Below are 11,161 nucleotides of genomic sequence, written 5' to 3' on the forward strand. Positions count from 1 at the left end.
CCCCCGGGTCCCCCATGTCCCCGTGCCTGGGGGGCACACGGCCAGGACCCAAACCTCCTTTCTGTGCCCCCCACCCGTAGCGTCATCATCCCCGAGAAGCTGGACGGCTTCATCAACAAGTACGCCGAGTACACGCACGAGAAGTGGGCCTTCGACAAGGTGGGGCGCCCCCCATGCCCCCCCGGGCCCCTGCTGGGGACCCCCAGGCCTTCGTGCACCTGCATGACTCCTCCCTGCACCCCTGGGACCCTCCCCAGACCCTCGTGCAGCTGCACTGCAGCCGTGGGAGCCCCCCCAGGACCCCATTAACCCGCATGAACCCCCTGCACCCCTGGGAACCCCTAAGGCACCCATGCATCTGCATTGCACCCCTGGGTCCCCCCCCCTTCATGTCCCCATGCATCTGCATGACCCGCCTTCACTCCTGAGACCCCCCCCAGACCCCCTCCAAGCTCTCCATGCCCCTGCATGCTCCCCTGAGCCCCCTGCCCCCCTGGGTGCCCCCTGGCCCCCCTCGTGATGTCCCAGTACCCTTGGCAGATCCAGAACAACTGGTCCTACGGGGAGACGGTGGATGAGGAGGCCAAGACCCATCCTATGCTGCGGCCCTACAAGACCTTCTCCGAGAAGGTACTGTGCGCATCCCCCACCCCRGGGCCCCGGCTGGGACCCCTCCCCATCCCCAGCCAGAGCCCCGGGTCCGTCCAGCCCCCCAACCCCACCTGGGTCCTCTCAGCCCCATCCAGATCCCCCCAACCCCATGTGCCCCTGCCAGCTCTAGCATGACCTCCGCCAACCCCATCTACATCCCGTTGACCCTATCCAGCACCCCCCCAATCTGGGCCCCCCCATGCCATCAGGGCCCCACAACCCCTTCTGGCTTCCTGGTTCCATCTGGACCCCCAACCCCATCTGCCCTCCCCCTGCCCATTACCATTTGGTTTCCTGGCCTCATTCAGACCTCCTAACCCCATCGAGATTCCTCAATCCTGTCCTGATCCTCCAACCCCATTTGGGGCTTCCTGGCCCCATTTGGACTCCCCTACTCTTGACCGTATTGGGCTWTGGGGCCATGATGGGAAGCATCCAAGGGTTCCCCAAGAGTGGGCACCCTGACCTCTGCCTGTGCCCCTTAGGACAAGGAGATCTACCGGTGGCCCATCAAGGAATCGCTGAAGGCCATGCTGGCCTGGGAGTGGATGGTGGAGAAGGCCCGCGAGGGTGAGGAGGACAAGGCGGAGAAGAAGAAGACCCGCAAGATCTCCCAGTCTGCCCAGGTGGAGCCCGGATGCCTGGCCCCCCCCAGCGCGGGGGAGGGAGTGGGTGGTGGAGCAGGGAGAGGTTGGCTCCCCTGGGGTGCATTGAGGGTCTGTGGGGCAGAGCAGGGGCATCCCAGACACCTGGGAGGTGTAGGGGGTGGAAAAGAAGAAGCCTGGATGTCTGGTGGGGCAGCAGGGTCTGTGGGGTGCAGGAGGGTCTCCTTGGGGACACCTGGATTCCCCCAGCTCAGGGTTGGGTGCTCAGTGCTGCGACGTTCTCCCCCAGGCCACCTACGACCCCAGCCACGGCTACAGCCCCCAGCCTGTGGACCTGTCGGGGGTGACACTGTCCCGGGAGCTGCAGGTAAGCGTGCCCTGTCCCCCTCCCCACCCAACGTGTCCCCCGCGACACGGGGTGGGACCCCCACCCACCTTGCCGTGTCCCCCAGGCCATGGCAGAGCAGCTGGCCGAGAACTATCACAACACYTGGGGCCGCAAGAAGAAGCAGGAGCTGGAGGCCAAGGGTGAGCAGCCCACTTGGTCCTCCCCAACTGTGACCCCCACCTGTCACCCCCTCCAAWCTCCTCACCCTGGGGAGGCTTTCCCGCACCTTGGGGACCCCCCCAAGGATACTGCCCCCACCATGGATGGTCCTGTTCTCCTTGGGATACCCCCCTTCAAGATGGGTGCTGCTCCTTGGATCCCCACCATGGGTGCTCCTCTGCCCCCCAAGGTCCCCCACTGTGGATGCTGACCCCAGAGTCCCCCCAAGGATGTTTTCTCTTTRGTTCCTCCTCCATGGATGCACCTCTGCCCCTAGTGACCTTCATAAGTTAACCTAGGGTGCTGCCCACCCCATGGGTGCTTCCCCTTGGATCTTCCCCCACCATGGATGATGCACCCCATGGGTGCTCCCCTCCATTGGGCATCTCCCCCCCAATGGATGTTCCTCTCCCTTGTGGGTGCTCCCCATGGATGCCCCCTCATGGATGCCCCCACAATGGGTGCTTCCSCTGTGGGTGCTGACGTGGGCACCAGGAGGGGGTTCGCACCCCCTGCTCGTGCCCTATGACACGCTGACGGCCAAGGAGAAGGCGCGGGACCGTGAGAAGGCCCAGGAGCTGCTCAAGTTCCTGCAGCTCAATGGCTACGCCGTCACCCGGTGAGTGCTGTGCGGTGCAAGGGGGGCTGGGAGTGCAGAGGGTCCAGGGGACACAGGGACGGGGGGACCAGGTGGATTTGGGGAGACCTTGGGAGGAGGCAGGAGGGTACTGGGGGTATTTGGGGGCACAGTACGGTTGAGGTCCACAGTCCCCCTGGCACAGGAGGCTGAAGGACATGGAGCTGGGGGTTTGGGAATTCGGGGGCTGAAGGACATGGAGCTGGAGGCTTGGGGGGCTGGGACTTTGGGGGCACCCCATTGACCCCCCTGGCGCAGAGGGCTGAAGGACATGGAGCTGGACACCTCGTCCATCGAGAAGCGCTTTGCCTACGGCTTCCTCCAGCAGCTGCTCAAGTGGATGGACATCTCGCAGGAGTTCATTGCCCACCTGGGTATGCCCCCCGCTCCAGACTCCCACAGGACCCCTTGAGACCTCCCGAGACCCCCACAGGACTCTCTGGGACTTCCCCAGGACCTCTGGGGACCCCCTGGTCTGCTGGGACTGCCTTGGTCCTCTGGGACCCCCCTCAGCTCTGCAGGACCCTTCTAGTACTTCCTGGGACCTCCACAGTCTCCCAGGACCTTTAGAGAGCCTGACAACCCTGGGACCCCCCCAGAACCCTAGCAGCTCACCAAGACCCCCCCATCTCTCCTCCGTGCCCCCATGGTTCCTGTCCACCTTCATCTCCCCAAGCTCCCAGTGTGCCCATGTCCCCAAGGCCCCCATGTCCTCCTCATGACCCCCATATTCCTGTGACCCCTTGCCTGCACCTCAAGTCCTCCATCGCTCCATGTCCCCCTACATCCTCATGGCCCCATGTCCCCTGTGCCCCCCTGATTGCCTCCCCCCACCTCCAGAGGCTGTGGTGAGCAGCGGGCGGGTGGAGAAATCCCCCCACGAGCAGGAGATCAAGTTCTTTGCCAAGGTCAGAAGGGTCCAAAACGGGGTGGAGATGGGTGGACAGGGACCCCAAAATGGGGGGTGGGTACCCCAAAGCAGAGGCACGGTGAGGGGGCAGAGTGGCTTTGGCACAGACCTCCCGGCAGCCCCCACCGCAGGGTGCTGGGGAGCAGGGTGCTTGGGGTCCCCAGGGGGAGTTTGGGGGCGGTGCCCCCATTTGAAAGGCTTTGGGGTCCCTATGGGGTATTTGGGATCCTGTATGGGGTAGTTGGGGTCCCCATGAGGTGTTTGGGGAGTGCTCCCATTTGCAGGTGTTGGGGGGTCTCATATGGGGTAGCTTGGGCCCTATGGAGTGTTTTGGGTCCTGTGTGGGGCAGTTGGGGTCCCCAGGGGATGTTTTGGGGGTGTCTCCCTTAGCGGGTGGTTGGGGTCACTATGGGGTGTTTGGAGGTGCTTCTGATGTGCAGGCACCTGGGGTCCCTTTGGGGTGTATGGGGTTCCCTTGGGGTGTTTGGGGGTGCCCCTCGTGTGCAGCAGCTTGAGATCCCCCAAAGGGTCTTTGGGGTGTCCCTGAGGGTCCCTTATGGGGTATTTGGAGTCCTTACAGGGTGTTCTGGGGTGCCCCCATGTGCAGGTATTGGGGTGCCCCGTAGGGTGTTCAGGCCCCCTTTGGAGGGGGAGCTGGGGTGCTGGGGGGTGATTTGGGGTGCCCCTTGGGGGTGCTCAGGGGAAACCCCCCACACAGAGGCCCCAGGGTGTCTGGGGGGTGCTGGGGTCCCCCCTGACCTGTGTGCCCCCCCCCCCAGATCCTGCTGCCCCTCATCAACCAGTACTTCCACAACCACTGCCTCTACTTCCTCTCCACCCCGGCCAAGGTGCTGGGCAGCGGTGGCCACGCGTCCAACAAGGAGAAGGAGATGATCACCAGGTGAGGGGGCATGAGGGCCAGCCCCCCAAAACTCCCCTGACCCAGGAGAAGGGGCTCTGAGCCCCCCCAAAAAAAAAACTCCCCTAGTGCAGGGAACAGGGCTCTGAGCCCCCTCCGAAGCCTCCCAGTCCAAGGGATGGGGCTCTAAGCCACCCCAAATCCCCATGAGCTCTCCCCAAAACCTCCTGCTCCAGAGGACAGGGCTCCAATCACCCCCCAGGTCCTCCTGGTCTGAGAGATGGGGCTCCAAGTGCCCCCAGATCCCCCTCGTCTTTCCCCAAARCCCCTCTGGCGCAGGGGACAGGGCTCTGAGCCCCCCCAGATCTCCCTGGTCCGAGCTTGTCACCCCACTGTGCCTCGTCCCCTGCCCCCAGCTCCCCTCTTATCTCTCTCTCTTCCTCCTCTCCTCTTCCTCCTCCAGCCTCTTCTGCAAGCTGGCCGCCCTCGTCCGCCACCGCGTCTCCCTCTTCGGTAAGGGACCAGGGTCCCCTGGGGTCACCTGGAGTTGGGGGGGGGGACGGTGGCTTTGGGGTGACCCGGCCACCTCTCACCGCGTCCCTGCGTCCCCAGGCACCGACGCGCCGGCCGTGGTGAACTGCCTGCACATCCTGGCCCGCTCGCTGGATGCCAGGTGGGACCGGCTCCCCACGAGTCCCCGAGTGTGCTGGTGTCACCCCCACGCCAGCCCTGTCCCTATGGTACCCTGAGACCTTGTGCCACCCTGAGACCTGGTGCCACCCCAGTGCTGTCCCTGTCCCAGCAGTGCTCGATGCCACCTTCATTCTGCTTCTGTCTCCATGGTGCCTCGATGCCATTCATGTCCCCATGGTGCCTGATGCCACCCTGATGTCATCCCTGTCCCTGCAGTGCCCTGGTGCCTGGCACCATCCCAAAGCCCATTGCCACCCAGATGCTATCTGTGTCCCCGTGCTGACTGTGCCCCACTGCCCAAGGTCACCCCATAGCAGTGCTCAAGCTGGACTTGCACCAAGTAGCCCTCTGTGCCCTGTGGCCATGCCAAGCAGTGTCCCGTGGCCATGGCCATGCTGAACCAGTGGTCACGTCCCTCCCCAGGACAGTGATGAAGTCGGGCCCTGAGATCGTGAAGGCTGGGCTGCGGTCCTTCTTCGAGAGCGCCTCTGAGGACATCGAGAAGATGGTGGAGAACCTCAAGCTGGGCAAGGTGACGCAGAGCCGCACCCAGGTGAAGGGGGTGGCCCAGAACATCAACTACACCACGGTGGCCCTGCTGCCTGTCCTCACCTCCCTGTTCGAGCACATAGCCCAGCACCACTTCGGGGACGACGTCATCCGTGAGGACACGGGGGACGCGGCAGGGTTGGGGAACACAGCGAGGATGGGGATGCTGTGGGGATGGAGGGTCCCAGGGCAAGCTGGTGGGATGGGGCACATTGGGGACCTGGGAACATCTGGGGGACAGGGGCATGGCAGGGATGGAGGTATGTTGGGGACCATTGGGGATCGGGCCACGGGGCACACTGGGATAAGGGGTCGTGGCAGGGATAGATGTCGCATTGGGGGCAGGAGGCACAGTGGGGCTGGGGGGCGGAGCACATTGGCGACAGAGGGCACAGCAGGGACGACAGGTACGGAGGCACACTGGGARCGTGGGGATGCTTGGGAGGAAGGGGTCACGGTGGAGATGGGGGGACACTTGGAGGTGTGTTGAGGATGGGGACACTTTGGGGACAGGGAGCACAGCAAGGATGGGAGGTACATTGAGGATGGGGGACTCTGTGGGAACAAGGGGGCATTTTAGGGATGTGGCACATCAGGGGACTCTGGGGACAGAAGACTGTGAGGACCACAGGATGCTTCAGGGACAAGGGCACAATCCAGGACAGGGAGAGCAGGGGGACCCGGGGCGACGGAGCCAGCTAGGGGTAGGGGACATGGGGACACCATAGCCCTGATCATCCCCCGTCCCTGCAGTTGATGACGTCCAGGTCTCCTGCTACCGGATCCTGTGCAGCATCTACTCTCTGGGCACCACCAGGAACCCCTACGTGGAGAGGTGAGGGGCTGGGGGCAGCCAGGATAGGGGGTGCTTGTGTCCCCCAGCACCTCCTTTCCCTGCAGATTGTGGGGTGCCCATGGGATCTCCATAGCTGGTGGGTGGCTTTGGGATTGCCATGGGGTGCCCATGGGGTGCCTGGGGGGGTAGCTGTGGCCCTGGGGTGCCGATGAGGTGGTTGTGCTCCCAGGGTGGCTGTAGGGTACGCATAGGGTGCCCATGGCCTTGGGGTGCCCACGCCTGTAGAGTCCCCATGGGGTGGCCATGGCCATGGATTGCCAATGGGGTGCTTGTGCCCATGAGGTGCCCATGCCAGTGGAGTTCCTCTGGGGCATCCCTGCTGATAGGGTGGTTGTGGCCACGGGTTGCCCATGCCCATAGGGTGCCCATGGCCCTGGGGTGCCCATACTGGTGGTGTGGCCCTGGGATGCCCATGCCCATGGGGTGTCTGCTGCCATGAGGGCTCCCCTGGGGTGCCCATGCCTGTGAGGTGGCCATGGGGTGGGCATGTCCTCAGCACCCGTGTGTTCACAGGCAGCGCCCGGCGCTGGGCGAGTGCCTGGCCCGCCTGGCCGCCGCCATGCCCGTGGCCTTCCTGGAGCCGCAGCTCAACGAGTTCAACCCCTGCTCTGTCTACAGCACCAAGTCCCCCCGCGAGCGGGCCAGTGAGTCGGGGTGACACCCCACCACCACTCCCAGGGCCGGGGATGGATGCCCAGCACCCCAGATAGACCCCCAACCTGTCACCCACCGCGATGCCCGTTTGCCCCCAGATTTGGAGCATCTCCGTGGCCCTGATGCCCCTCAATTCCCCCAGCTTTGGGGCACCCCTTCATGTCCCCAGTGCCTCCTGCTCAGCTCCTGGTTTGGGGCACCCCAATGCCCTCGAATTGCCCCCAGGTTTGGGGCATCTCAACATCCTCAACGTCCCCCAGTTGTCCCAGCTTCTGAGTTCCCTCAGAGTCCCCAGTCTTCCCCAGTTTTGGGGCACCTTCACATCCTAAATGCCCCCCAGTACCCTAGCTTTAGGGCATCCCTGAGCCTTGCCACTTACCCCAATTTTGGGGCACTGCCACATCCCTGGTGCCCCTCACTTGCCCCACCTGTGGGGTCCCTTCATGTCCCCRATGTCCCCACCTTTAGGGCATTCCCTTGTCCCCAATGCCCCTTGCTTGTCCCACCTTTGGGGTGCCCTCATGTCCCCGATATTCCCACTTTGGGGGCACTCCTGCATCCCCGGTGCCAGCCCTGTGTCCCCGCAGTCCTGGGGCTGCCCAGCCGGGTGGAGGAGATGTGCCCCGACATCCCCGACCTGGAGCACCTGATGCGGGACATCGGGGGCCTGGCGGAGTCGGGCGCCCGCTACACGGAGATGCCCCACGTCATCGAGGTGACGCTGCCCATGCTCTGCAACTACCTGCCGCGCTGGTGGGACCGCGGCCCCGACACCCTGCCCCAGGGGCCCTGGGCCACCGCTGTCACCGGGCAGCACCTCAATGCCCTGCTGGGGAACATCCTCCGCATCGTTGTCAACAACCTGGGCATCGATGAGGCCTCCTGGATGAAGCGCCTGGCAGGTGGGTATGGGGAAGGATGCGAGGATGGTGCCGGCATCTCTTGGTGGGTGTCGGGGATGGTGCTGGTGTCTCAAAGCAGGTACCAGAGTTGGTGCCAGGATCCCTTGGTGGGTCCCAGGGTTGGTGCTAGGATCCCTTGGTGGGTACCTGGCATGGTGTCGGCATCCCTCGGTGCAAGTCCCAGAGATGGTGCCAGTGTCCCTTGGCAAGTCCCAAGGACAATGCTAGCATCTCTTGGTGGGTTCCAGGGATTCAGGGACAGTGCTGACGTCCCTTGGTGGGTCCCAGGGCTGGTGCTGGCATCCCTCAGTGGGTCTTAGGGACACGGGGGCAATGGGAGCACCTGTCCCTGCAGTGTTCGCTCAGCCCATCGTGAGCAAGGCGAAGCCGGAGCTGCTCCGCTCTCACTTCATCCCCACCATGGAGAAGCTGAAGAAGCGAGCGGGCAAGGTGGTGGCCGAGGAGGAGCAGCTCCGCATGGAGGCCAAGGCCGAGGCCGAGGACTCAGAGCTGCTCATCCGCGATGAGTTCTCTGTGCTCTGCCGCGACCTCTACGCCCTCTACCCCCTGCTCATCCGCTACGTGGACAACAGCCGGTGAGGGCATGTGGGGACCGGGCGGGGGACAGGGGACATGAGGATGTGACCAGGGGACACCAGGACGCTGCCAGGGTTTGGGGACGTGGCCCTGGGACATGAGCATCCTCAGGTCCATCCCTGATGCCACAGGGGGGAGCATGGATACTGGGGGATCTGAGTGTCCCTTCATGGTGGCCATGGGGCCCTCAGGACCTCTCCCCATGGCCATGGGGACGAGGGCACCCTGAGGACCTGCTGATGATGGCCATGGGGCTGGCAGGGCCAAGTGGCTGACRGAGCCCAACTCGGACGCAGAGGAGCTCTTCCGCATGGTTGGGGARGTCTTCATCTACTGGTCCAAGTCCCATGTGAGTGTGGGGCACTGGAGGGATCCTGGGGTGCCTGGGGGGACCAAGAAGGTGGAGGGACCCTGGAGTGCCTGAGGGTGCATGGGGGAACAGAAGGGATAGAGGGACACCAGGGCTCCTGGGGAGCTGGGCAGACAGACGGACCTTGGGGTGCCTGCAGGGACAGCAGGATGCAAGGAATGGGGATACATGGGGGGTCACAGAGAAGGGGGTCACTGGGGTGCCTGGGGGGGATGTAGGAGGCGTGGGGGGATATGGGGGGCCATGGGGGCAGCCAGCCAAGGGTCACTCACCCCGTGGCCCCCTCTCCCCGGCAGAACTTCAAGCGGGAGGAGCAGAATTTCGTGGTGCAGAACGAGATCAACAACATGTCCTTCCTGACGGCCGACAGCAAGAGCAAGATGGCCAAGGTGGGGGGCTGGACTCCCAACCGCCCCCTAACCCCGCCTGGCCCCTCTGCTCCCCCAGCTCCAGGGTTCCCCTGTCCTCCCAGCACCCCTGAGCCCCCCATCCCGCACCCCCATCCCATGGCCCCCATCTGCCTGCTACCTCCATCTCCTGGTTGAGGGGTCTCCATCCCCTCCATCTGCCTGGTGTCCCCAAATCCTCCCTTCTGTGGAGGGCATCAACCTCCCCCCAACCTGTTTGATGCCCCCCAACTTCCTCCCTTCCACCTGGTACCCTCGAACCTCTCAGTCCACCTGGTGCCCCCAAACCACCCCAAAGCCAGGCACCTCTGTCCCTTCCCTTCCACCTGGTACCCCCAAGCCTCCTAGTCCACCTACTGCCCCCAAACCACCCCGAAGCCAGGCACCTCCATCCCTTCCCTTCCACCTGGTACCCACAAATCCCCCCTTATTCAGGGGTCTCCCTCTCCTTCTACCTGGTACCCTCAACCCCCAGAACCCACCTGGTACCCCCAAATCTCCCCTTATTCAGAAGTCCCCATCCCTCCSCTTCCACCTGGTACCCCCAACCTCTCCTTATTCAGAGGTCTCCATCCCTCTCCCTTAACCTGGTACCCCCAACCCCTTCCCATGCATCCCCCCCCCCCGGGGCCGTGGGTTGCGGGGACCTAACTCTGTCTCTTCTCTCCTGCCCTCGCCTGCGGGTGCTGGTGTCTAGTCCGGAGATGGCCAGGTTAGCGCTGCGCGTGGGGGCCGCAGGGACCCCGGCCCCATAGGGCCCCACCATGGGGTCCTGCCCCACGGGGCCRCTGCGGCTGTGACCCCCAGCATTCATAGGGCCACAAGAGCTGGGACCTTCAGCACCTACAGGGCCACTATGGCTAGGATCTTCAGTGCTCATGGGGTCCTGTCCCATGGGACCACCATGGCTGGGACCCTCAGCATCTACAGAGTGACCCCACAGAGTCACCACAGCTAGGACATCTGGCCTCCATGGGGTCCTGCCCCTTACGGCCCCCATGGCTGGCACCCCTGGCACCCATGGGGCTACCACAGCTGGGACCCTTGGCATTCTCAAGGTGTTCCTCCAGGGCCACCACAAATGAGACACCTGATCCCCACAGGGCCACTCCTGGGACTTCTAGGGCCACCGGGGCTGTGTGGCACTGAGTTCCTGGCCCTGAAGGCTCCTATCCTTATGGTCTGAGGGTTCGGGCCCTGACATGTCCCTGTTCCCATGGCATGGGAGTCTTGCTCCTGATGTTCCCATTCCTGGAGGCTGTGTGGCCTCATGGTCTTGGCCCTAATGTCCCTGATGTCCCCATCTCCATGGCCCAAGACTCCTGGCCATGACGTCCCCCTTCCTGTTGCAGGGGGGAGGCTCGGAGCAGGAGAGGACAAAGAAGAAGCGCCGGGGGGACCGGTACTCCATCCACACCTCYCTCATTGTGGCCACCCTCAAGAAGATGCTGCCCATCGGCCTCAACATGTGCTCGCCCACTGACCAGGAGCTCATCAGCCTGGCCAAGACTCGCTACGCACTGGTGGGTGATGGGGAGGCCCATGAGGAGCTGGGAGCATCATGATGATGGGGTTGGGGCTGGGCTGAGGCCTGGGGCATGCTGGGGTGGTGGGAACGGGGGTCTTGGAGAGATGGGATATGGGGCTGGGGGAATGGGAGTATGGGATATGGGGGCACTGGAGGTGATGGTTTTGGTGTGTGGGAGCACTGGGATGATGGGGCAGGGGGCTGGAGGTATGGGGTTGGTAGGGTGGCAGTGTGGAGTGATGGCGCAGGTCCTAGGGTGGGGACGGCCCCTGACATGGCCGCGTCCCCCCCTCCCCTGCAGAAAGACACGGACGAGGAGGTGCGGGAGTTCCTGAACAACAACCTGCACCTGCAAGGCAAGGTGAGCGCTGCCCCCCCCCCCCCCCCCCCCCCCCC

The 11,161-nt window shown here is 64.1% G+C and overlaps 1 protein-coding gene across 1 annotated transcript in view; it reads left to right on the forward strand.

The window, feature by feature from the left end:
• LOC146586377 (ryanodine receptor 1-like) overlaps positions 1-11,161 on the forward strand; it is a gene marked incomplete at both ends in the record, with an annotated part of 44,400 nt that overhangs the window by 28,649 nt on the left and 4,590 nt on the right. Inside the window, 21 exons of the mRNA XM_085321419.1 lie at positions 81-159; positions 541-630; positions 1,137-1,277; positions 1,546-1,623; positions 1,709-1,784; positions 2,299-2,422; positions 2,699-2,814; positions 3,281-3,348; positions 4,130-4,251; positions 4,673-4,722; positions 4,822-4,882; positions 5,326-5,564; positions 6,205-6,286; positions 6,821-6,951; positions 7,549-7,863; positions 8,219-8,459; positions 8,722-8,809; positions 9,127-9,219; positions 9,935-9,949; positions 10,590-10,760; positions 11,067-11,126. Of these exons, the coding sequence (XP_085177545.1) occupies positions 81-159; positions 541-630; positions 1,137-1,277; positions 1,546-1,623; positions 1,709-1,784; positions 2,299-2,422; positions 2,699-2,814; positions 3,281-3,348; positions 4,130-4,251; positions 4,673-4,722; positions 4,822-4,882; positions 5,326-5,564; positions 6,205-6,286; positions 6,821-6,951; positions 7,549-7,863; positions 8,219-8,459; positions 8,722-8,809; positions 9,127-9,219; positions 9,935-9,949; positions 10,590-10,760; positions 11,067-11,126 (2,440 nt within the window). The remainder of the gene's footprint in view (positions 1-80; positions 160-540; positions 631-1,136; positions 1,278-1,545; positions 1,624-1,708; positions 1,785-2,298; positions 2,423-2,698; positions 2,815-3,280; positions 3,349-4,129; positions 4,252-4,672; positions 4,723-4,821; positions 4,883-5,325; positions 5,565-6,204; positions 6,287-6,820; positions 6,952-7,548; positions 7,864-8,218; positions 8,460-8,721; positions 8,810-9,126; positions 9,220-9,934; positions 9,950-10,589; positions 10,761-11,066; positions 11,127-11,161) is intronic.

The sequence above is a fragment of the Rhea americana genome, unplaced genomic scaffold, assembly GCF_003343005.1.
Source record: "Rhea americana isolate MKP2758 unplaced genomic scaffold, rheAme1 scaffold_694, whole genome shotgun sequence".
NCBI classification, from domain to species: Eukaryota; Metazoa; Chordata; class Aves; order Rheiformes; family Rheidae; genus Rhea; species Rhea americana.